Source organism: Pygocentrus nattereri, chromosome 16, assembly GCF_015220715.1.
Source record: "Pygocentrus nattereri isolate fPygNat1 chromosome 16, fPygNat1.pri, whole genome shotgun sequence".
Lineage (NCBI taxonomy): Eukaryota > Metazoa > Chordata > Actinopteri > Characiformes > Serrasalmidae > Pygocentrus > Pygocentrus nattereri.
The window spans coordinates 15709630-15734674 of NC_051226.1; the positions used below are offsets into that span (position 1 = coordinate 15709630).

The following is a 25045-nucleotide window of genomic DNA, read 5'->3' on the forward strand; positions in this document are numbered from 1 at the left end:
CCATGCAAAGTGAATTTCGGCAGATGAATTTGTTGTTATTGATGTTTTGTTGTTGTTAGCGTAGACAGTGCATTTGTAGTAAACAGTATCTGTGGAGGGTGGGCTTTGGGTGTGTGAGTTTGTCCACCCTATGTGTGTCGTATCTTCCCGTGTTACTCACCCGCATAGACTTTTGGTAAACATTATTTCCTGGAGTGATTTCGCGTGGTTCTGCTTAGATCCGCTGATCTACAACTAATCGCTGACTAAGAGCTCTTCATGCGAATGGCATACATGGCGCAGAATTTGAACTGCGCATGCGTGAATGCGCCGGATGACGCACCTTCTAGTCGGAGCTGCTCTGGTCGCTGGGTGACGTTTGTGATTTTAGGGGAAGCAGCGTGATGGCTCCCTTCCAAATAACGTTATTTAAAGGAGATATTTATTCGTCTGTGTTCGTTAATCAAAGGATATCAACATTTTAAGCAGCGTATATTTCCATCACCACAACCGAGGTACGAATAACATGAATATGGCTCTGTATTTCGCAGCTAAGTTAGCAAAACAGGATAATGGACGCGATGAAATAGATGGCGAGACAGTTTGACAGGTCGCTTATCGATAATACTACACAGTCCAGATATAACTAGAACGTGATTTGTTGCATACGTCGTTTGTTGATACTATATGATGTTGGGTGATTGTTTCATATTTAGCTACAGCTGGAGCTGACACTGTTTACACAGTAGGTCACCTAAGCTAGGTTATTTGTAGTGAGTTAAATTAGCCTTGTCTTACTGTTCAATAAGATTCAAACAGGCAGGTTTAAAGATTTAGCAGATACTGAAACTCCATCCTAACTGAAAAGAGTCTTTTATCTGTGGCGTAGGACATTGGAAATCTCTAGTCCTGAAGTCAGATAATTAGCAAAGTAAATCATCAAGTCATTCAGGAGCCGTGTTAGGTGTGTTAGAGCAGTGCAGTGGAACTACATAACTGAAGCTGAGAAACACTGGCTTAAAAAACTAGAGCAAGATCATTTATTTCTTTCTGTCTTGCTTATGGGTGGGCAATATGACGATATTTCATCGTGATCATGATAAATTATGTCACAATACACTTTCCTCAGCCTACTGTAGATATTGTCAGTAAAGAGTACTGACTAATTAGGTCTGTTTCACTGAATTTAGTGCAGTTTGTAGGGCATTGAATAAAAATGATTTTTATTACAGTATTGTTTATATGTGCCACTACAGGCACTGTTTTGTTTGTTCTAACTTATTAAATCTCAGAAAAACTAAATATCATGATGCACATTGTGTACCATGAAAATGTCTTGTAGTATCATGATACAATATTTTTGCCATATTGCCCACTGCTACTCTTGCTCTAGTGAAGAAAAACAAAGGAGTCTTTGAGAACAGCAAATAGGCCGTTGGCTTTTGTCAGAGACCAGTGCTTTGTATTCTCTCATAATTAGTTCATGGAAGGCCCTCTCTGTATTGTGCTTTTCCACCATGTAAGAGAGTTGTAGTATCTTGCCATCATGTCTTATGTATTTTCTTCCTCCCTGCTTGATTTCAGTTTTCATTAATCCAGAGGACTGCAGCAGGAGAGAATGAGTGGGGCTGCGCTGGGGATTGAGATAGTTGTGGTCTTTTTTCTGGCTCTGTTCTTGTTGCATCGCTATGGAGACTTCAAAAAGCAACAACGCATGGTGCTCTTTGGCACATTGCTGGCCTGGTATTTGTGCTTTCTCATCGTCTTCATTCTCCCTTTGGATGTCAGCACGGTTCGTTTAGTCCACTATTTGTAATTGACATATGTAATTTATGATTTTAAAATGTTTCACAGCATGAATCCTGTAAGTTTGATTCTATATTTCAGACAATATACAAACAATGCATAATTGATCATGGCGAACATGCTCAGTCACCATCTGCAGGCCCAGAAATCGCCAACCAGACATCAAGAAATGCAACTTTCACACCCACTGCTAGGTGAGTCTACGTTCTGTTATTCACATTGATTCAGTGCTGGCACATTTTATGTGTTGATGCTGTGTAATTTCTGTTATGATCAGTCCATGAGAGCAATGTTTGTCTCTTCTTTCATAGCATTCCAAAGGTGTGTCACAAGCCATGGAGCTACATTCCCAATGGGATCATGCCTGTGTTCTGGAGGGTTGTGTACTGGACCTCACAGTGTCTTACATGGTGAGGAGACCATCTAAATTCCTCAAAATCATAAATTGTAATTCCTCATGGTTGTGAGAATACGATTTTTAAAATCTGAATCCTAAATAATAACAGATGATTTTATTTTATGATCTGAACAGATGATCTGATTTAAATTTTTTTTTTTTTTTTGCATTTTGTGCTGCATGGATGTAGATCCTGTTGGTCAATCACATGTCTTTGTGTTTCTAGGCTTCTTTTACCCTTCATGCAGTCCTACGCCCGCTCAGGAGGCTTCTCCATCACAGGAAAAATAAAAACGGCTCTGATTGAGAATGCCATCTACTATGGTACTTACCTGTTCATTTTTGGCTCGCTCCTCATTTATGTTGCTGTGCATCCACAGTGGCATCTCTCCTGGTAAGTGTAATGGTGCAGATCTGTTCCACAGCCTACATCTTTGGGTTTGCGTGACTGCAGTTTATTTCTCTGTAACTTTAGAATTGTTAGGATTCGGGTATTATGCCTGTTTAATTGTGGAAGTTGTGTTGTTAGTAACTGTGCATTGCGAGGATGTAACCTACTGTAGTTAACAGTCTAGAGTCCTATGCTAATGAGTAACTGAAGACAAATTCTTTTTCTCTGAACATAGTTGGGCAATAGAGCCTGGTTCTGATCTTATCTTTGGTGTGGTTTTTAACCAGGTATGAACTGCAGACCATAGGCATCACAGCAGCCAACACATGGGGTCTATTCTTGCTGGTGCTGCTGATGGGTTATGGCTTGGTGGAAATTCCACGCTCCTACTGGGAAGCTTCTCGGCAAGGACACCTACTCATCAAGACCTACTTCAAAGCTGCTAAGCTGATGACTGAGAAAGCAGACGCAGAGGAGAACCTGGAAGATGTCATGGAGGTGGGGCAATACATACATACATAGCTATATTTACTAGTGGTATACAGTACAGCAAATATATAACGTAACAATGCTTCAAGACATTTTCACTATGTGTGATGTGCATCACAATATTTTGTACTGACAATATCCATATAATGTTCAAAAGACAATGTTTTGCAATATTGATAAATACTGTAATGAGTATATAAATATATACTCATACAGACACATTTGAAAGAGTTTGTAAAAGAGCACTGTGATGTGTGATTTTTCATGACCAAAGGAGGTGAGAAAGGTCAATGAATCCATCAAGTATAACCACCCTTTCAGGAAATACATTGACACTATCCTTAGAAAGGTAAGAAGAATATATCATTCAGTTATACAAACAACATTTGTATATATTTTTATAAAAATGGCAGCCAGCTAGCAGTGACCATTTAAATACTGTAACTGTACTTTCCCACATAGTGCCCTGTTGAATATCAAGAGAAGATGGGGAGAAATATGGATGACTATGAAGATTTTGATGACAAGCAAAACACCTATCCCAGTGAAAGGAGTCTAGTGAAGCTTCACAAGCAGGTGTGAAATCATCCACTCAGTTACAGAATTGCATCATTAATATTTTTATATTCTTAATATATATTTGTATGTCTGATTTTCTCCTTTTAGGTAATTTATGCCGTCCAGAGGCATAATCGTACACGTGTGCAGTGGCAGATTCTTCTTGACCAAGCCTTCCACCTTGAGGACGTTGCGAAGAATGAGACCAGCACATCACACCAGTTTGTCCATAGCTTTGCACCCACAGAGCCCGCAACTTGGGTCAGCCGCTACATCTACACGCCTACTGTAGGTCAGTGCTCCAAAAGACATAGTCATAGTCTATAGACTATAGTTAATAGTAAGTCACAATAAGCACTAAAATGTTTGTTATATGCAAATCAGCCACACTAATCATTCTCTCTCTTTCTATTATTACTTTGTTTTTTCTCTCATTTTTTCTTTACTAGAGTGGTATTGGGAGTGCATGATGAAGCAGTGGTTTTACCGTGTGCTGGCTGTAGTTCTGTCACTCTTCTCTGTGGCTGTGGTCTGGTCTGAATGCACCTTCTTCAGCACTCGTCCTGTTCTCTCACTCTTCGCTGTGTTTATCCAGCTTGCAGAAAGAGACTACAACTATCTGTACATTGAGGTAAGTTTAACTGGGCTCAGTGTTTAAATTATTATTATATAATATTATTATATATTATACTTTTATATATATATATATATATATATATATATATATATATATATATATATATATATATATATATATATATATATATATATATATTATATTAATTTTACTATGTAAAAATTAAATTATTATTATTAAATCAGCAATTGACTCTGCTTGGAGAATAGATAACATTAATAATACAGTATATACACTGTAAATACTAGAATTATTTCTGTTTCAATTCATCAAAGAAAAGATTTCCAGACACATTGAGTTTCATGTGGTCCTGATATGGTCCTGGTATGAACCCAGATACCCTGAGAATTGTGTCTGATTTGACCCAAACCACATCATCAAATTTTGAGTGATCCCGACCACAGCCCAACAAAATGTTGACCCAAACCACATCATCAATTTTCGAGTTGAAAACAAAATTCTGTCCAAAACTTTCCTGAACTGGCCCATCATTTTCCAAAGTGGTGAATAAAAACAGTGATGGTAGTGCTGGTTTAATTATCACATAGCAGTAATAATAGCCATCATACACAAATAAAATTTACAGCTATGTATTTAATGTTTTCTTCAAGCTAAGCTTCCAAACAAATTATTTCAAACAAATTTTGCACTATTTAAAAAAACAAAAATTAGGCTCTAGATGTCTCCTGGATGCCACAAACCATCACATAGATTTGTTAAATTCCATTATCAGCACACTTGATTTAATATAATGAAGCTCTGATTAGCCAAACCGGGTGTTGGATGATAACTATATTAATTCTGGGTTTCCACAAGGATAGGTCTGAAAATAGTTAAACTCATTGTCATATGAGAAATTACTACTTCTTGCGTTCATGATATTTGTATTACATCATCAAATATTGATGTTTCTCTGAGCAAACAAATGCTTACTAACCAGATAAATAGCTTTTTAATTCTAAAACTTTTTGCTCACTACTGTACATAGCCTATAAATAATATGTAATCTTTTAAAAGTGATAGGGACGATGTGAAATATAAACCCATTCTGAAAATCAAGGCTAAACCTGACGAAACCCTACGTGCGGTTGGGTTCAGACAAATATTTCAAGCTCTAAGCATAGCACAGAGCTAAAATTTACTGTAACTAATTTAAAAATTCCTATTAATACTGAATTCACTTCTCAGATATGCTTAAGTCATGATCGGGGAATCCCAGAATAAGTTGTTACTTTCATTTCCTCCTTGTTTCAGTTTATCTTCTATCTTTGTTTTATCTTCATCTCTAGATGGCGTGCTTCATCACAATCTTCTTCCTGTGCACTTGTGTGTACTCCACTGTGTTTCGTATCCGTGTTTTCAACTACTACTACCTGGCCTCTCACCACCAAACTGATGCCTACAGCCTTCAGTTCAGTGGCATGTATGTCATGTGGATGAAAGAGAGAACTTTCCTGAAAAAGCTTCCCGTTATTCTTCAGTGATTTTGACTGTGTCAGGCTCAGAGCTGGGTCTGCTGTGATGCTATAATCACATTAATGTTGTCTAAATATCCACTCTTGTTCTTCAGGCTTTTCTGCCGCTTGACTCCTCCCCTCTGTCTGAACTTTCTGGGATTGATCCACATGGACTCTGCTATCTCTCACCAGGCAAAGGAGCAGACTGCATACACTTCAGTGAGTACTGACCATTTTCTCCTCTTTGACATACCTTATCCAGCTAATCAGCAACTTATCAAGCTGTTCCTAAGTTTAAATAAATGTGTTAGGACAGGGAAAACTCTAAATTGTGCAATGCAGAGGTGTTCTGGAACCAGGACTAGGAACCACTACTTAAGAAAATAAGCAGAATTGAAAATACGTCAGATCATGCATTTTTCAAATGACCACATTTAATTTTAATCACATAAATATTGTTCTGCACTCTTACTTTCTGTTTTAGATTATGGGTTCCATGCGAGTTCTCTCTTTTATTGCCAATGGCTTCTACATCTACTATCCTATGCTGATAGTCATTCTTTGCATTGCCACATACTTCAGGTTTGTAAGAATAGATGACAACAAAAATTAATAGTATTCTAATGAAATCAAACATTATAAATATCATTATTATTGTGTAAATAGAAATTGTGTTATGTGATGATAATTAATTAACGTAATATACAAAGTATTGCAGCAATGTCTACATGTAATACAACCCTGTGGTCTATTTTGCATTTATAACTTTTACATATACCTAACTTCTGGACAGCCTTGGCACCCGCTGTCTGAACCTCCTGGGGTTCCAGCAGTTTATGGGAGATAATGAAATGACCTCTGACCTAATCGATGAGGGCAGGGAGTTACTTCGCAGAGGTGAGTCTTTCTGGGTGTTGGGGATAGTCATCTGTATACATATAGAACTACATTAACACCTGCTACAAGTCTCTAATCCTTTTTCTGCTTATTATTTTGGCTGCAGAGAGAAGAAAACGACAGAGAATAGAGGATGGGGAGAATAGAAGAAGAGTGAGTTTCCCTATCTTAAATTATTGCTGAAGGTTTTTATATTATAGTTTTCTCACAGCACTGAATTTGCCTAAGTTGAGAAAAAAACAAACCCGAGACCTTGTTTAGATTAATCAATGTAGGGGTCCCAGGACTTCATCATTTCAGGAAAGAATAAAGATGCCAGATCCATGCTAGTGCAGGGAAAATGAAATGCTGCACTTTTTGGGCCCACAAGACTGGAACTGAGAGCCACTGCAAAGACACATATATATACCTTACCCACAAAGAAACCTTATATGAACTTCCCTACTATTCTGGTGATTGTTTATGTGAGCTGACCCCCATTCAGTCACCAGAGTTAATATTGATTGGAGCCATTCAATGGAATAAATTGAAATCATGCCCAGTATTGCATTACAACTGTTTTTAGCTGCATTTGCTGGACATCACTTATCACCAGGGCTGTCAAATGACTATAATAATGAATTGTGACTTCTCACATTTCCTGTAGTCAGTGTAGTTAATTGTAGCTGGAAATATCAGGAGAGTCATCAGTGGGACCTGTTACTATTTAAAAAGCTGTATTTGAACGAGAGTAGCAGTCAACAAGAGAACAGTCTTGGAACCATAGACACAGTGTGTGAGCAGCTAGATTTTAGGCTGGGATTATGCATGGATGAAAAAAATGTTTGTTAGAATACTATTATATTTTGTTGTCATCTATTCTTACAAACCTGAAGTATGTGCCAATGCAAAGAATGGTAAATATTTATCATGTTATCATTAAAGTGTTAACTCTGATGCAACTTGTATACACACATATGTTTTAAAAGCATGATAGTTAAATATATTTAAGATTTATTTAATACTTAACAAAGTGTTTGTGTTTGGTAACAATAAAAAAGAATGCAAAGGTTTGTTTCAGGCAATCAGCCTTCAGTGGCCCTCATATATATTATTTATGGAAATGTGTCAGACATGAGTGGTAAAATCTCTGGTGTTGCTCTGTGACAGGAATGGAGAGAGCGCTATGGGCAGAGAGACGAGGCAGCAGCCAGAAACAGGGCCTCTATCTCGGAAATGAAGGAAACCAATTATGCTGAAACACTCAGCTCGAACACAAACAGACGTGCGTTTTATGACTAAACCATTTTTTCACTTCTGTTTGTTCTAGTATGGAGGCTTTTAGTATTTATGCATCTGATCCTTTTCGTTCTTCCATAGAGGCCAAATACTCTCGCAGTGGCAGTCGCTCAGGGAGGGACTGCATTGAGCTTCTACAGGATGCTGAACCTTTGGACTTCAATGCAGAAGCACTGACCGATGACCCACTTGAATCAAATACTAACAGGTTAGATTGATAATCAATTTTTATCAGCCTGTTTATCTGTTTTGTAGTTATTCTGTCATGGTAGATGTGTATTCAAGTGTATTTTTTACTTGTAACTTGTTGCAACTCCATGTTAATGACCATGGTTTTGGAATGGGCAGTGCATATAGGTGTAGTGGTCGCATGTCCACATACTCTTGTCCATGTAGTGTATGTTATGTCACTGTGACATACACTGAGCTACAAAGGCATTACACCCCAAAAAAGTGTCTTGACAACATAATTTAAGTAAATGTTAGCCCAAATTGGTATGAAAGTTTAGCAAATGTAACCATTATGACAAATGATATCTGTTAAATGTTTCTCTAGGTTTGTCATTTGTCTTAAGGGCTTAAGTAGATGTCATGTATCCTTATGAGCCTTGCACTGCAGTAAAGTGTTACTATGTGTACTGAATGAACATATATCCTTACAGTGCAAATAAGCAAAGCATATATTTGGTACAGATGTGTAGTCACCAGAAGAGAACCCAGCTTTTATGATTGCATGCACTAACTATCTTCCTCTTGATACAGACATACTGGAGGGAGATATCTGTCAATGTCCTCCTCCCAGAGCAGAATCTTTGATGATGTGTGAAAGGCATTCCAGGAACAGAAAAGTAAAAGAGATGACGGTGATCTATTTATTTGCTCAGTCTGAGGAGTGATTTCAGATGAATATGGTGCTTCTGTCGCTCTTGAATGTAGAATGTTGCTGTACCTACAGAACAGGCACCGAAGGAAGGGGGTATTTCAGTGCGCATCCCTGATTGAAATGTGTGTAGCTAATTGTATTGTACGGAACTTACACACATGCACACACCAACTAACACACACCAACTCTCAAGTGCCAGCCAGTCAGTTTGTTACATGTGGATAGCGAGACTTTTTGTCCTTTGCCATTTCAGAATAGATCCTTTTCAGGTATTGAAGGAAAGTTAGTTACTGTATAAACCTAAATGGCCAGAGCATTAAGTCCTGCCAGATAAGGCTCATTGAATAGTTAAATATCTACAGTACACTCAAACAACCCTATCGTGATGGTGTATTTCCTGGACTATTGATGTCTACTGCAGTGTGTTGACCAGGTAAGAACATTATTTATAATTTTATCCTCAGTCAAAGCTATTTTTAATTAAATTTAAATATTTCATAAACTAATACACATACAGTACTGTGCAAAATCAGAGATCCTTTATTTATTTAATTTCCAGTCCAAATGGCCATTAAGTACAAGTTATTTGTGGAGATTAGATATAAGATAATCCACTTCAAACAATTATTAAAAGATACAGAGAAAATGGGCTCCTAACAGCCATACAGACCATCATTCATCTTATATGAAAGGGTCTGAAAGGCAGTGTAGCTATCAACAAGCCAGTACTGAGAAAATAAAATAGAAAGATTTTAAAAAAAGGAAAACGCTGCTGATGTTGTCAGAACAATGGACTGATCACCCTGGAGTCCAAATTTCAACACCATTAAATGTGTTTGGTATTGCTCGGATCATGAGAAGCAGTAAATGCAACCAAGCTCTATGACTGAACTTTAAATCTTATGGAAAAATGCTCCTGCAGATTTGTTTTAAAAACTGAATGCTGTAATATCAAAGAGTGAACACCAAATGCTGAACAATTTGATTATGTATATTTAGTTGTTGAGGCCCATTACCTGTGTTTTCTACTTTTTCTTTATAATGAAAATGGAATAACTTGTAATAAATGCCAGTTTTGACTGGAACAGTATTGCACAGTGTCTTGATGAGAAAGAGGGTGACAGGACATTCATGTAAAAGTTTGGTCTGAAGTAAAATGCTGCTGGGGGTCAGGTTTTATTATTCCATCCATATAAAAGCTCAGCACAGGTGTACAGATGTACATATGTATGCACATGAACTAATCTAATATTTATTCTCATTCCATATCTAGGCTATGTGAACTTTTATGTTTGTATATTTTTGTGGAACAGTGCAGACAGTTGGTCTAGTGAAAAGGGGTTGTGGGTAGTCTCCAAAATTAACTTTGCCAGGTGCAGAGTTTAAAAATGAGAACTATTCACATACTGTTGCGCTCCAGTGCGGATATAATCAACCACAAGGAAACATCAAATTATTTATCAAATGAAGGAAATTGTTATTTTTTATGTCATGGTTTGTCACGTTGTTTTATGGGTATAAGACATTGATTTAAATACATACTGTATCTCACCTCTTTGGTTATTTTGGTGTATGCTGCTTTTGGGACAGTGATAAGTGACCTTGTGTTATTTGCTGTCACATCACAAAGAAGGAATGATGTCACATGGCGTTTTACCATTGCACTGCCATTCACCAATGCAAAAGACTGTCTGTGTGGAAAATATTTATGACATGGTACATAAAGGAGTGTTAATGTTAGAGACTAACAGAGGTCATAGTTGTTCGCTTAAATGAGAAAGAAGAGAGTGATGAGACGTTGATGAGAAAAATGCTGATTAAGTTTGTAGCACAAATTTACATGTCAAACTTGGAACTTGTGATGCAGATTTCATTCTTCGTGTCCTCATTCTTTGTCAGAATGGCAATTTAGCATTCACTCAGCAGCATTTTTATGGCGTAGACTTTAAAGACACTTACTATGATTCCCAGGTGTGACATCAACTGTACTCTCAGAATGGCCTGCACATGTAAATACCTCAGTTCCTCAATTATATTTGATGTGCATTTTGTATGCCTTCTCTGCTGCATCTGCCTGAACGCTTTCTGACACAGTCCTGGGCAATTTTTAAACCCATGTAAATGTGATCGCTGAGAAAAGTCCAAATACTAAAGTGCACTGCACTCTCACTTTGTTCAGACGTAAGACAGATTTCTCTCATTTCATTCCTTAAACCCTCAAATTTTCCAGTTCACTGTATAATTATGAAAATACTATACTGGTTTCTTACATGATGGATACAACTATGATAATGTCAATAGTTGATTTAGTGTGAAACATTAATGAAAACCACACACATACTATTGATGCTGGATTGTTTCAATTTGTTACCAGGTGTTGGTCCTCAGTGTTTTTGAATAGTGATGCACTCTAGTGATGCACAAAATACTTAATATAATCTGTAATGTTAAAAGTGTCAATAAAATATGGAATAAACTTTACAGATGTTGTTATTAATTTATTTATTTGTGTATAATTGTATAGTTTATGCAGCCATAGCAGCCTGATTTTTTTTATACAGCAATAACAATGATAGATAGGTAGATTTAAATATTATAAATTAGACATCAAATGTATTTTTACATGTTTTATTCCATAATTCTAGTATTTTTGGTTTAACAAGAATTTATTAAATGATGAATCATATACTGTAATTCTAACCTCCCTTGAGGATTAATCATCACCTTTGAAAAACAAGGCATTCTAGATATGAAATGTATTCAATTTTCATACTTGATGCTATACAGTTTTGAGTCTGATTTCAGGATCATCAGCAGCTCTGTTCATTTTTTGAAATACATATAGCATGCCTTTTTCTTTTTACAGCTGTGTAGCTTCCTACTTATTATTTGAAACCTGTGAAGTTGCAGAGGACTGGCATATTAAAATCATTTTACACATTTTTGCACCAATAATGATTTTACATTACTGAAACTTTTAAACAGAAGTGCATGGTTGAATATGTAGTAAATATTACATACAGTACTACAGTGAAACAGAGTGATGCAATATTTTGGCAAATGTTCTTCTCCCTCTACATTTGATCCAAATGACTGTGATGCAGAGGTTGGAATAGAGTGTTTGTTTCAGTTTAATCGTCACCTCTCTTTCCTGTAAAAATAAAGTGGCGTATTCCAGTTCTCTACTAGACGCCCCTGCGTAAAATAAATGGTACAGCCCAAACAAACAGCCATCGTCTCCATGGCTACAGCGGAACGCTGTGAAGAAGGCCGAAGACCGTTCGGGCAGGTAATGTTAGCCAACACCCTAACCGTCATCACCTCTTAGTTTTACTATTATATATAAACGCATTATTCTTCGATAATGTTTATTCATCATAACTATTTTACCCGCTGTGTTTCATTCAACCAACTTAGTACCTTAGTCGGTTCGTACACCCAGCTTTTTCTGATAGTGCTGATAGGGTGCATAGTGGTAATCCGTGATGAATAAATTAGCCAGCTAATGTTATTTATGTGTTTCATAAGCTCTCTGGAAAAGCTGGTTCGACAGCCGTCTTTGTTTTACCCCTAGCTATGTATTTTTTTTTTACCTAAAAATGTTTGTTAGTTAACTAGCTACATTCATTTAGTTAACTACATGAAACATTACTTGTGAGGAAATACTTTTTCATTCATATTTAGTCATTCAGTCATTAGCAGTTGCTGTTAACTGTTTTTTTTATGTTCATTTTGTTCTGTTAGCTGCGTTGGTGGCAGCATCTGTAAAGCTTTGCGATTGGTCACGCCTCTGACATTTAAGGTTTATGATTTATTTCAGACCAAGGCTCAATCTCAAATTGCTCCATGCCCCCTCTGTAGTGCACTAGGTAAGCAGGTCATGAAACAACGAAATAATGGCTTCTACGCCCAAATAGTGCGTTGTATGTCTAAGAGAAATCCTCTCGTGTTTAGCCAAAGCCGCACAACTTCTTATCTAGCACTATTAACACTCATTATGTACTGTTTGGGTGTAGAAGCAAATTATTTTAATGACCTAAGCACTGCACTAGCTGTGTAGGCAGTAGGAAACTAAAAAAATGCGTTAAGTGGATAAGATGCTACAGTCTTAGCAAAAAGGGGTTCTGTATTGTAACAGACAGGCGCATATGACTTGTAACAACAGTGGAATTTTTTGCTGCTATAGAGAACTATTTCTCAAAATATTATTTAAAGAACAATGTACAGCAGCTTCTCCATCATGGAGAAAAACTATTTAAACACGCAGTGAACTAACATTGGTACGTCTACTTTATTGAAACGATACTTATTTCATTGGTGTAAACTGCGTTTTTTGGGTACTGCGTTTGACCACCTCTGCTTGTCTCTCAGCCTGCGCTCGTGTGTTTATTACTATAAATCTGCTTTTCAGACACTGGGTTATAATGGCAGCGACGTCGCGGCACGACCGGGAGATGGCGATAAATGCCAAAAAGCAGCTGTCGGAGACCTCAGACCCGGTGGAGCGGCTGCGGCTGCAGTGTTTAGCCCGAGGATCCGCGGGGATTAAAGGTCTGGGCAGGTAAAGCGCTCCACACCGCCTTTAGCAGCCTTGACAGGTTTTCTGACACAACGGCCATTACTATAAATGTGGTAGCAGCGCTTAATAACTTCTCCTACCGCGGTTTCTCAGGGGTTGGACCACTAGCCTCAAGCTTAGGTTGCAGCTGTGCTGGAAACCCCAGTGCCGGGGAGTCTACCCTGCGCGGTTGTGTGCTTTCCCTCAAGTATAACACCCGAATCAGCTCTTGAACTAATGAACAAGCTCCTCATGAGCTGGATCAGATGTGGTACAATAGTAAGAACACAAAAAATGTGCAGATTACAGGATTTCTGGACTGAATTTGAGACATTATCATTAGTTTTTTTTCACGCTTGAGGAAGCAGTTGGGCACAATATGTTGAAAAAGTGGTGATGGCTGAATACTGAGTACACTGTCCTAAATACATTGCGTAACATATTCTGTTCCAATACATAAAAAGTCAAGTATTTAGAATACATATTGATAAGTCACTTATTTACCATATCCCAATAACAACACCTCCCAATTGTGACGATAAAGGAGGGCTGTGATTTGGTTTTCAGTTGATAGAATGTATGTAACTTCATTCATTTATCAGTCTACTCAGGCTTAGGAGGAACTTAAGTGTTTTTAAAGAAGATGTTTTTGAGTACTTCTTAGTGTGTATCTTTACATGCTGATTTTAAATTATTTTGATGGTGTTTCTTGGGTAATTTTTCTAAAAGTTTTCTCCTAAAAATGTAAAAAGTAACTGTTTTCTGAATAGTGCCTTTACAAAATGTGACTCAGACTGAATACAGGTACATCATTTCTGTACCCTGAATGTGAATTCCCAATACTTGTATTCCATTATATCCCAACCCTGTTCAGGAATGGTAAAATAATGTGACTACTGGCACAGGGCCTCCACTGTGGATCCATTTTTTGTGAAACTGTCAAGCCATTAAAACCTTTGGCATAAAGTCAATAACAGTATTAAAATATACTTCATGCTAAAGTGTACTAAATCTCACATTCGACCAAGTCTAAAATAAACGGAAATTCAAAAAATGTGTCAGCATGTAACAACAATAAATGTAACAGTCATAGTTTCTCAGCAGAGACAGGATGGTTTCTTAACAGTTCTTTTAGAGCGTTATTGTTAAACATAGTTTTTCTCCTTTCTAACTTTTTCCTGTCACTTCCATTATGTATTTAATGTTTATCTGGCTGCCATGTAAATTGTTTGATAGAGCTTTCAGGATCATAGACGATGACAACAGCCGCTGCCTGGACATAAAAGAGTTCATGAAGGGCCTGAATGACTATGGTGTTCTCATGGAGAAAGAGGAGGCGTTGGCTCTTTTTCAGATCTTTGACAAAGACGGCAGTGGACAGATTGACTTTGATGAGTTTCTCCTCACACTCAGGGTAAAAGTCTTAGTGACAAGGTTTGAGGCTGCTGTATGTTTGGTTCTTTGTGAGGAAATGTTAATTTAAATGCTTGTAATTGCAGCCACCCATGTCCAATGCGAGGAAGGAGGTGATATTACAGGCTTTTAGAAAGCTGGATAAGAGTGGCGATGGTGTCATCACAGTTGAAGATCTAAGAGGAGTGTACAACGTCAAACATCACCCCAAATATCAAAACGGGGAATGGACTGAGGATCAGATATTCCGCAAATTTTTGGACACCTTTGACTCTCCTGATGACAAGGATGGAAAGGTATGCAAATAGTGCAGAGCAGTAGCTTGTAATGCATATCGTGTGTCTCATCAGTGTGGGCTGGCAGGAAAAAGCAATGTATGTGTGTTTCGCTCTTGATTCAGTCTGGAGGGAATTTATGTATAGACGACTTTTTGCCACTACTGGGTTCTTTTATCTCTCTACTCTTATTCACTAGGTGGAATATTAAATGGAACAAACAGTTGTGTGAAGAGCATTGTTAATCTTTTTTATGCATCAGGTCACAAAAGAAGAGTTTTTGAATTACTACGCTGGTGTGAGTGCCTCCATTGACTCAGATGTCTACTTTATAGTAATGATGAAGAACGCCTGGAAGCTTTAACTAATATCTTCAAACGTTTGTCTCAGGGTAAAGAGCTTGGATGGAGCCACTTCATCCTCTGTAATCTGATGGGTTCTAGATGGTTTTCAAACAAATCAGCACATGGACAGCATATTCCTAATGGACCTGCCCTGATTCCATCAAATCAGTTTCTCTGTAGCATAAAAATGGTCTCGAATCAACATTACACTAAGCATCCCACACAAAAGTAACTTAGCAGCTGCTTCAGAGCATCTGGCATCATAGCTTTTAGTCCTGTTAACAGCAGCAGCTATAAAACAGCAGTGCTATACGATGCGGAGCACTAAAATGTATATAACGTATGTATAGGGAGTTTTTTGTGTCTACACTGAAGAATTCATAGGTCAGAAGAGACTTTGGCACTGTTTTGGAAATTTCTGACAGTGAAAAGCAAATGCTTAGCCTGTGTTTAATAACAGGCTAGAAATAGTTTTGATTGAATCAGTTGGCAACATTGACAGTTACATGTAGATCTATGGGAGCTTTAACCCTCATCCAATCAACAGGGGTGCTATTAATACAATGTTACAGTTATTAAAGTAAAATACTACTGATTTTTCAAAATTTCTGCAAAGACATTTGCAATGGTGTGATGTAAAATGATTCATTATAGAGAATTGTAAAGCCTCAGATTTCTTTACAGTGGTGGTAAAAGGAACCAGGGGTTACTGTTTTATTTACCTACTTTATTTACTATCCAAAACGAATCTATGTCTTCAGATTTTTATATGTAATTTTGATAATCATAAATAAAGTGGTAAACCTGAAAAAAAGATACTTTGGATACTATTTTGCCCTACGTATATAAATGCATTAGGCCAAACATGATCTCGAAACGGGCATCACACTATGTCAGTGTAACTAACTCATGTACTAGCTTTCCGTGAGGGAGCTTTTAGAGATATGAAATACTTCAGATGTCTGGTTTCTGTATCACCACCACTGTTAACAATTCTGACATGTATCTAGAAAGGAACATTTCATGTCAGACCACTCTGAATGACTTTGTTTATATCTTAACGACATGATTATGCAGAAATTTTGCAAAACAAGCAGTCACTGGAATTCCCCTGCTATTTTATGCTCATCAAATTATGAGGTGGCATATTAGCAGTCTTATAGTGACACCTAGGCAACACAGTGTTATTTATAAACAGTCAGGCATGGTAACATTTAAAACTGAAGATTTGGTAAGACCTTGAGAACATTTTGGTTAATAATTTAGCCCTTAATTTGTGCTACTAGTCACTTGTTGCTCACACACTAACAGCAGGTTTGCTGTGGGATTTTGGTCTCAGTTGTGTGTTCAAAATGGTTTTATGAGGGTTAAAATAATTTTAGCAATGACTGATGTACATTCTAAAATAGCTAAGTAGTGTAATTGTGTGAGTTCTGAACCTCAGTGGCTTTGGATTTACTGTCCTGTTTCTTTTTCCTTTTGAAAATCAACCAATCAATAAATAGCAAATTCCTAACACATCACAGTATTTCTCACTGCAGGCAAACAATAGTATTAGTGTTAGTCTGCTCCAAAATCTTCTCTGTTATCTACGAGCAGCAGGTGATGTGGTGAGCCTGCTAGAGTGACACTATATCTCTGTCTGACAGTATGAAAGGTGTCTTTTGCACCTGCTTGGATCCTGAAATGAGAAATACAAATTTAGCAAATTATAGCTAAAGGTTCACACTAGCTCATAGATATGACTTCTCTTTCTCTCTGGGCTTGGGGAGTTCCATCCTTTCTCTTTCAGCCTTCCACTTCCCCATTTGATGTATATAATGATAATGGAAACCTTCACATCTTTTGTGGTAATAATGTCATGTACTCTCCTGTCTGTAGATCACAAAAGAAGAATTTATCAACTACTACAGTGGAGTCAGTGCTTCCATCGAGAGTGATGTGTATTTTATTCTCATGATGAAGACGGCATGGAAACTATGAGTGCCTCGTTCTGTTAATTTCTTCATTTTTTTACTCACTATTTATATTAAAATACTGATTATATGGAATAATATTTGTCAATCCAGGAAAATTGTTCAGCTTTACATAAACATTTGAACATTTTCCCATATTGTTCTCTTGATTTCCACATTAATATGCCAATTCCCAAATTCTCAAGCTATAAAACAGCTATGGTCAAGGAGCACCTGCTACTCCTGTACATATGAATCCTGCACCCAGCTAGCTGCAGTGTGCAGTTCTGCTGAGTGTCCTTTTCTTCCAAACAGAATGCAGATAATTGCAGCCTCTGGGACAATAAAGATAAAAGAATATGGCACAGCTGCTGGGTGCAGTGCTGCATTAGTAAGCACTGTTTTACATGATGCCCCCTCATAGGTGATCTGTACGTTTCAGTGATGTCTGAAAACAAATATGCCACCATTTTGTACCTCTTTTTAATATTTGCATAGTCAACATATTAACAATTTATACCATGGATATTAAGTGTACAGATATGGATAAATATGTTTGATCTTGTCTTAGTAATGAGAAAATCATCTTAAAGGGCCTGTATCACTGAAAAATAAGTTTCCCTCACTTTTTTGAAGCAAAAGAGTTTGTAAGTATATAAATAATGTTAAAGTACCACTCACTCCCCAGTCTGAACAGTTCTCATTTGGAAATCTTGAAAACAGCCCATTTTGAATTCCTTGATTTTGTGATTTCCCAAAAACCAGTTCATTTGCCCAGATGCGTCTATTCAATGTACAGCAGTTAAGCCCTGCCCAATCATGTTGACAGACTGCTTTTGCAACAAAATACAGAACAGTCCAGCTAATCAGAATGCAGCTCATTTGCATACCCGTAATAGAAACAGCCTGTTTGATTCTAAGAAATACAGAGAGGTTAGTAAAAATGTAAAAATGATTTGGGGCTGTTTTTTGGTGCGTAAAACCACACAAACATAATAGGCCTTCGGGAAGAAAAAATTAAATTTGAGAAAAACATATGGGCCCTTTAAATCATCACAATGGTCATCACAAGGATTAAGTAGAATTGTTTTGATATGTTTGGTTCTGATGTGCAAAATCATCTATTATTCCAGTCTTGCAAATCATTCATTAAATGTCTTGTACAATAATGTAAATGCTGTGTGATAATAAAATGACTCTTTTGTGATCATACCAAGAAACTGAATTAAACAAGATGCTAAATGAAGCACTGGTTAATATAATAGAGTATATATTTAAAAATCATAGCAACTACTGCTGTTTAAAGTAAATCCTCTACAGTAATGTCTACAAAAAAAGGCTTGCACAAACTTGAGTATACAACAAAAATGTAAAACAACTATTTGACAATGAGAAAATATGCTAATGCTGTGAAAAAGTTGTATGAGAATACATTACGTTCTGATTTACTGAACTAAACACAAGTGACATAAGAGAAAATGCTGTATGTTGCTGTCATATCAATGAGTAAATGAAGGCTAGCAGCAGTTATTGTATTACTGTATGCTGTTGGCAGTGATATTTTTTGAAGTGCACACATTCATAGCGGCCTCGGTAGATTACGTGTTGGTGGAAGAACTGAGAAAAATGCAAATTGCAATCATTCTGTGTTATTTTGTGACTGAATTTTGATTGCTACATTTGAGTACACGGTCAGAGTGCCTCTCTGCAAACGTGTGGTTTGTAGGGCTGCATGAAAGCTCACAAAATGGCCACAAATTTGCCTGTAATGTAATTAAACATGTTGTTTGCAGGTCAGAAAGCCTGACTGATGACTAAGGAAATGGTACCACCTTTTTGCAACGCCAAACAGCAAATAGAGTCGCACTGTTCAAACAATCATTTGAAGTTCAAGCCCAAGTCGTCAAAACATTCAGAGATAATTCTTAGCAGCGAATGATACTGGATTGTTTGTCCCTGTCACAGTTGCCCGAGCACTGTTACCATCGTTCTGTAGGGCGTAGGCCTGTAGGTAATGTGGGTGTCATGCAAGCAAGCTCTATTAGTTCCATCAATACACTTGCTTTAGTCTGGTCACTTACTGCTTTTCATCCACCAAATCTGGAAATCCTCCATGAAAAAAGAATAATATGAGCAGCCATTATCATGAGACTTAACTGTTGTGCAATATTTGCAGCTCTGGCCTTACTGCGTTTTATAGAGGCTGGACATGGTGACGTAAGACTCATCCTTACAATCTCTTTGGAGAGTTGCCAGACTCTGGCAGACATCCTCATTCTCTACTTCCTCGGCCTGATCCAGCAACTTAATCTTCAGGTGGGACATCTCTTCCTCAAGCCTCCTTTCATCTCCATTTTGTTTGTCGCACAGTGACAGAGGCTGAGAACATCTCAAACCCTCAGCTTCACTCCAGCAAGTTCCTGTGGCGTCTTCTTGATCTTCATCACCCTCAGGACCCAATTGCTTCTCTTCTGCATAATCCACCCGGTTGATGCTGACGTCGTTGAAGATTTCTGGGCTGAAACTGACAGGTGGGTGCTGCAACAAAAGTGGTTTTAGTTCTTTTTTTGAAGCTTCTCGTACTTCTGGGTTTCTAGCTACACACAAGTACTAGCTACAGACAAGCAGATGCAGCTGCAGGTAAAGTCCAAAGTGAATTACCTCCTTTTCTCTGTGTATTTGGGCAAGGGTGGCCTTCGGATTTGGGATGTTTGGAGAAATGTATGCTTGAATCCTAGAGGAAATAAAATGCATATAAAAAGTTGTGTTAAACACAGTTATGTGGTAATTATTGTTTTGAATCTAAGAGGAAAATACAGACTCACTCTTTCTTCCATCGTAGGATCATCAATGCAATGCCAACCACCAGAATGAGAGATGTGCATAGAATGACATATGTGACCATTGAAGGATCTTCAGCTGTGGGGAGGATGGTATCTGCAATGAGCAATTATTAAATAATAACCCTAATTGCAATATGTTTCTCTTGGCCAACACAAGATGATGTGAAGGACCTCAGAGACAACTCTTACCTGGAGTACGACTGAAATATTTCTCCTGGCTCCAGGCGGTCCAACTGCCGTCAAAATAATCCACAGGTTTGGCTCTAACACGTACATAGTAGGTTTTACTGTTTCTCAGCTTGTCTTCACCTATGGTTACTTGCTGGTAATTTATGGTCATTGTCTGTTAAAAAGACACAGAACTTTATGGTATCAGAAAGCTAATGCTATTTGTATTTTCTATGCAATTACAGAACCAATATAAAGAAATGCATGATAAAGGCTCTACCATCTTATCTGTGCCACTTGTTCCCCTGACTTGCAATTGGAAGTTAGGGTTGACTACTAAGTCATGCTTGTATCCAATGTATATAATCGCCTCATCAAAGTTGTATGTAGCATTGTATACCTCAGGAGTTGGGATTTTAACTGCAATGGCAGAGGTGAAGGTGAAGAAACGAAACATACACCGCATGGAAAATTTGATTTGATTTCTAATTGATAGATCATAACCACATACCTATTTTCACCAAGTCAATATTTTGACTTTCCTTTACTCCATCTTTGAAGTGGGTCCACAGTTCATACCTTTGTAAAATTTCCAGTTTCTGAAAAGATATGGTGTCCTTCACCAGCGTACCATTGATGCATGAAGTTTGCTTGTTTTTCATACCTGTTTTACTGGAAAAAAATCTTATCTTCAGTCTGACGTTTGGCAACAGGGCACATTTAGATAAATTCATTACTGATTATTTCTCTCTGATTTATAACAGAAAGGGTGTACCAAAGTGTTGCAGATTCAATTTCAGCAGCATCATCAATCAGGCCACAGATGAGGCTATTCATGTCCAAGGAGATCATGGACGAGCAGAAAACACTGGACTCTGCATCAGGTGAAGCTGTTAGGAGATCATACAGACTCAACAGAAAGTCCTGATATTTTTTTCACAAGATTTTTTCTTTCACCCGTGTCTCTACAAACTAACAAACTAAGTTCATATATATATATATATATATATATATATATATATATATATATATATATCAGTTTCCTTTCACACAGCATGATCAAACTTGCTACAGCATATAAAACACATACAAATACAAATGAATAAGTCAATTATTACAACATATGTATTTTAGAATGGCATTAAGAATACAAAAAGTATAAAAGTTTGCACTAATAGATCAGGAATGAGATGAGAAAACAGAGCATTGCTCTTAGAACCTTGAGCTCGCTTTGTCCATTTACAAATGTGTGGGACATGCAATTCACTGCATACTCTGGACTTGTCACACCTAAAACATTTTAACTGAATGAAATAAGATCTCTTACCATCATCTCCACTTTCCGAATAAGAAAGAAAGGGACACAGTGTTATGAATATCCATAAAACACAGGAGGCCATTTGCCAGCTTGTAATATTCACTGGTCCAACTCAGAAAAAATCCCCTGCAGCATTGCACTGTGTTCACAACATGGAGTCACAGGCAAAAAAGGAGTAAGACCCTACTGAACTTTCAGTATTTATACACAGTGCGGAGGAAGAGGGAGTGAGCATGTGCAAGACAGAGAGAGAGAGTGAGTGAGAGAGAGAGTGAGAGAGAGACGGTGAGAGAGAGAGAGAGAGAGAGAGACGGTGAGAGAAACAGAGAGAGAAGCAGAGAGAGAATGAATATATCTTTATATAACAGCTTTCACTGATGGAAAGTAAAAAAGAAAGTAAACATTTAAAATCATTGAATGCACTTTTAACTTGTTGAGACAAGTCAGCAGTCAACATCAAACTGAGGAGAAACAGGCCAGACAAGGTAGAAGAGCAGACAGACTGGTTTAAGCGAAACAAAGAATGCTCACGGGAAAGACAAACAGTGAAGGAAATGAAACTGAACCGAAAACCCGACAACCAGACACTTCAAAGTAAATTTGTATTAAGGTCACTAATTAATAAGGAGTCAGATTTGTTGTCTTAAATAAACATACAAAAAAACAGAGACTGTATGCAAGATTTATGCATTCGTAGTTTTGCTTTGTTTGAATAGTATATATATATGTATATAATGCAGGATGTCTATTTAATTGCTCAGTTTTGCCATAACTTTTGCACAGGCCACATTATTATTATGCATTGATATGTTAAATTCAGCACATAAACTGAATTTTTCACAATAATGTTATTGTGCATTAAAATGAGTACAGGGAAGTGTGTACAGGGAATGTGTACTTATTTTCACTGATCAGAGGTGCCCAAACTTTTGCATACAACTGTGTTGCTTTAAGGTGAACTGAAAACACACAGATGACGTTTGAAGTTTTCAAAACGCTGAAAAATCCAAATCCAAATGTCATCAATGCATTTTAAATTGGTTAAAATTCACATTGCAACATACAAAGCAGCCTTTTTGCCGTAAATTGTTCCATTTTGTTTGCAGTTTACGTGCAGAAAGTTGAAGCAAAAGTGAAATAAAAAAAGATGATCTCCCCTCAGCGCACCTCCAATCTGAAAAACAAAAACAAGCGGTAAGCGAGTCCAGCCCACTTCCTGTCACCTCTGGTAATTGGAACATCAGAATGAGGCCAGCATGCAAACATCTACGTATCATAGGCCTTAGTGTGCACTTAATCTTCAAATGAAATCCAGTCAGTGAGAAGGGAAACAATCATTTGACACTTGGTAAACTGATTATGAAACACTTCCTTACATGTAATGCTTGCTGTTGTAAAATACTACCTCAATATCAGATGAAATCTTAAAGCCATGATTATCATTATTTTTATTATCAGGTTTATACTGCATCCTACTACATAATACTTCATGTCAGGACTGCACCTCAAATATACTCAACATAGACCACATTTAAACTGCACAATGAACACAACAGCTTTCATATTTCATACTCATAAGTCCATGGCTGTGGTGAAGTGAGTCAGTGGCCAACTGAATTGTAGATTTGCTGAGAGTGGAGATGAGAGGCTGTGGTTACCTGGTTGTGTACCTGCACACTTCCTGTATCAACATACATAGGATGGAGATTCTTGTGCTCACTCCTAAACACAGCATCAAATTTATTCATTTTTGCATGAACTCTTTTTGATGTTTGGGAAGTCCCTAGGATTGGATCTCTTCTAAAAACATGCACCTTTTAGAATATGCAGCATATAGAGTTCCCCTTGTAAAATGACTGAAAATCTGTTGCTACGTCGCTTTATCCCCAGATGACAAGCACAAACAACAAAGCCTATCATGGTTGGTAATCTGCCTTGACCATAGTAGTATCTTTGGTATGCAGTTGTGTGACAGCTGGCATGGTCATGGTCATCTTAACAAAAAAATCCAGTGATAAATTCTGTGGTCTTTCAGACAAGGCAGCAAGCACCCTTTAAAAGGCCTGGTGATGTCCCTGCGCATTAGTACATCCTGATGTGAGATTGCTTATCATGAGTTTAGATCAATGCCCTTTCGATACCAACCTCCGTCTAGCATTTCTATGAACTGTACTCTTCACCTGAAGAAGAGCACATGGTATGTGTTAGACGAAGACTTTAATGTAATTTAGTCTTCAAGTAACAGAGCTGACTGTCGCCTAGAACAGTCGTATGTATTCATCCCCACTACTGGAGACTTCCTCTGGTCTTGTGATTACTGTCATGTGTAATATTGACTAAAAACACTACAAATGAATTTCTCAAGAAACTCAGACTTGCAAGTGAGTAAGAGAAGCTGGAAATGCTTGGCACATGTGGGGGTTGGGGAAAGAGAGAGTGCGCAAGAGGTTAAAGGGGAGCGAGTTTATGCTGGTTGGAGGGTGGAGTGTAAGTGTGGGGTGGCTGGTACGAGCTCTAGAGTGCGTCCGTGGGCGGCTGATGTGGTTAAAGCTGCTCAGAAGGCAAGAAGAATGTGCGAACGGTGAAGGGAAAAGGGAGGAGGGGGGGGCACATTCCTCCAGCTTTGTTCTACCATGCTTTGTCATCTTTTTTTTTTTCAAAAACGCAGTGACACATCTTTTCCCTCCGCCGTCTTGCGGTTACAAGTGCTGGTGCGGCTGTCAGAGGGGCCGAACTCTATTGGTTAGACGGTGAAAGTTGTGCACTGGGGGCCTAGTCTTGATACATCGTGCCAGAGAACATGAGGCCTCATCATACAGGATGAGAGTGCACTGAACAAACCCCCTGAAACCACACTCCCATCGCTGGAGGCCCCTATCTCACACACCATCTCTCAACAACAGCTTCAGCTCTTTATCTGCACATAGCACTCTTCTGTATCTGCCATTCGTGAACTCTGAGATGTTTTTTCTCTCTCTCTCTCTCTCCTCTTCTCTTCTCTTAACTGTGGTTGCGGTCAGCTCCTCACTTTTCTGCGTCTCAAGATACATCTATGTGGGCTGTCTAAATACAGATTATTTACTGCCTCTTCATTGGTCTTAATAGACATGGATGGCCTGCATGCACAAGTGGGAAATCGTGACTAAAAGTTCTTGACCTCCTTCGGCAGGAAATGTGAAAAGTCGATCAAAAATGGGGAGAAAAACCACTAGAATATAAAGCTAAGTTCGGCTAGTGCTCCTATGCAAAGCATGTTAGCACTAAGCTAATGGCAATTCCTATGACCCTTTTTTGGCTGTTATAGACTAAACATGGACATATGAAGACATTAGCATATATTTTACACTGTTTCATGGTGACTCTTTCAGTAAAGCTCTAGTATACAGCTGCTGCTGATTC

The 25045-nt window shown here is 37.9% G+C and overlaps 3 protein-coding genes across 7 annotated transcripts; 2 read left to right on the forward strand and 1 right to left on the reverse strand.

Annotated features, from left to right (window-relative positions):
• The first annotated feature begins 314 nt into the window (after window positions 1–314).
• Window positions 315–10323, forward strand: lmbrd2b (LMBR1 domain containing 2b). The gene is made up of 18 exons (XM_017718953.2): window positions 315–494; window positions 1564–1771; window positions 1867–1979; window positions 2097–2195; window positions 2409–2576; window positions 2861–3071; window positions 3337–3411; window positions 3525–3638; window positions 3729–3912; window positions 4070–4251; window positions 5547–5680; window positions 5828–5933; window positions 6199–6296; window positions 6508–6611; window positions 6718–6764; window positions 7761–7875; window positions 7971–8097; window positions 8652–10323. The coding sequence occupies exons 2-18, from the start codon at window positions 1598–1600 to the stop codon at window positions 8713–8715; spliced, it is 2115 nt and encodes a 704-aa protein (XP_017574442.2). The 5' UTR covers window positions 315–494; window positions 1564–1597; the 3' UTR covers window positions 8716–10323.
• A 1682-nt stretch (window positions 10324–12005) lies between these two features.
• On the forward strand, window positions 12006–18640 carry capslb (calcyphosine-like b). 4 transcript variants are annotated; one of them, XM_017718928.2, is made up of 6 exons: window positions 12006–12061; window positions 13184–13333; window positions 14567–14744; window positions 14830–15039; window positions 15281–15409; window positions 17244–17331. In XM_017718928.2, exons 2-5 carry the CDS (start codon window positions 13197–13199, stop codon window positions 15380–15382), a joined length of 627 nt encoding a protein of 208 aa, XP_017574417.2. In that variant the 5' UTR covers window positions 12006–12061; window positions 13184–13196; the 3' UTR covers window positions 15383–15409; window positions 17244–17331. The 4 variants fall into 4 exon arrangements, with proteins under 4 accessions (XP_017574417.2, XP_017574418.2, XP_037401804.1 ...); XM_017718929.2 differs by lacking the exon at window positions 15281–15409 and having other exon boundaries at window positions 17244–18640; XM_037545907.1 differs by lacking the exon at window positions 17244–17331 and having other exon boundaries at window positions 15281–16092.
• Window positions 17782–21826, reverse strand: il7r (interleukin 7 receptor). Of its 2 annotated transcripts, none has more exons than XM_017718930.2 (8): window positions 21656–21826; window positions 21104–21218; window positions 20840–21000; window positions 20609–20748; window positions 20350–20503; window positions 20143–20254; window positions 19979–20051; window positions 17782–19855 (listed from the first exon to the last, which is right to left on the reverse strand). In XM_017718930.2, exons 1-8 carry the CDS (start codon window positions 21726–21728, stop codon window positions 19502–19504), a joined length of 1182 nt encoding a protein of 393 aa, XP_017574419.1. In that variant the 5' UTR covers window positions 21729–21826; the 3' UTR covers window positions 17782–19501. The 2 variants fall into 2 exon arrangements, with proteins under 2 accessions (XP_017574419.1, XP_017574420.1); XM_017718931.2 differs by having other exon boundaries at window positions 20143–20236; window positions 21656–21825.
• Between the last annotated feature and the right edge of the window lie 3219 nt (window positions 21827–25045).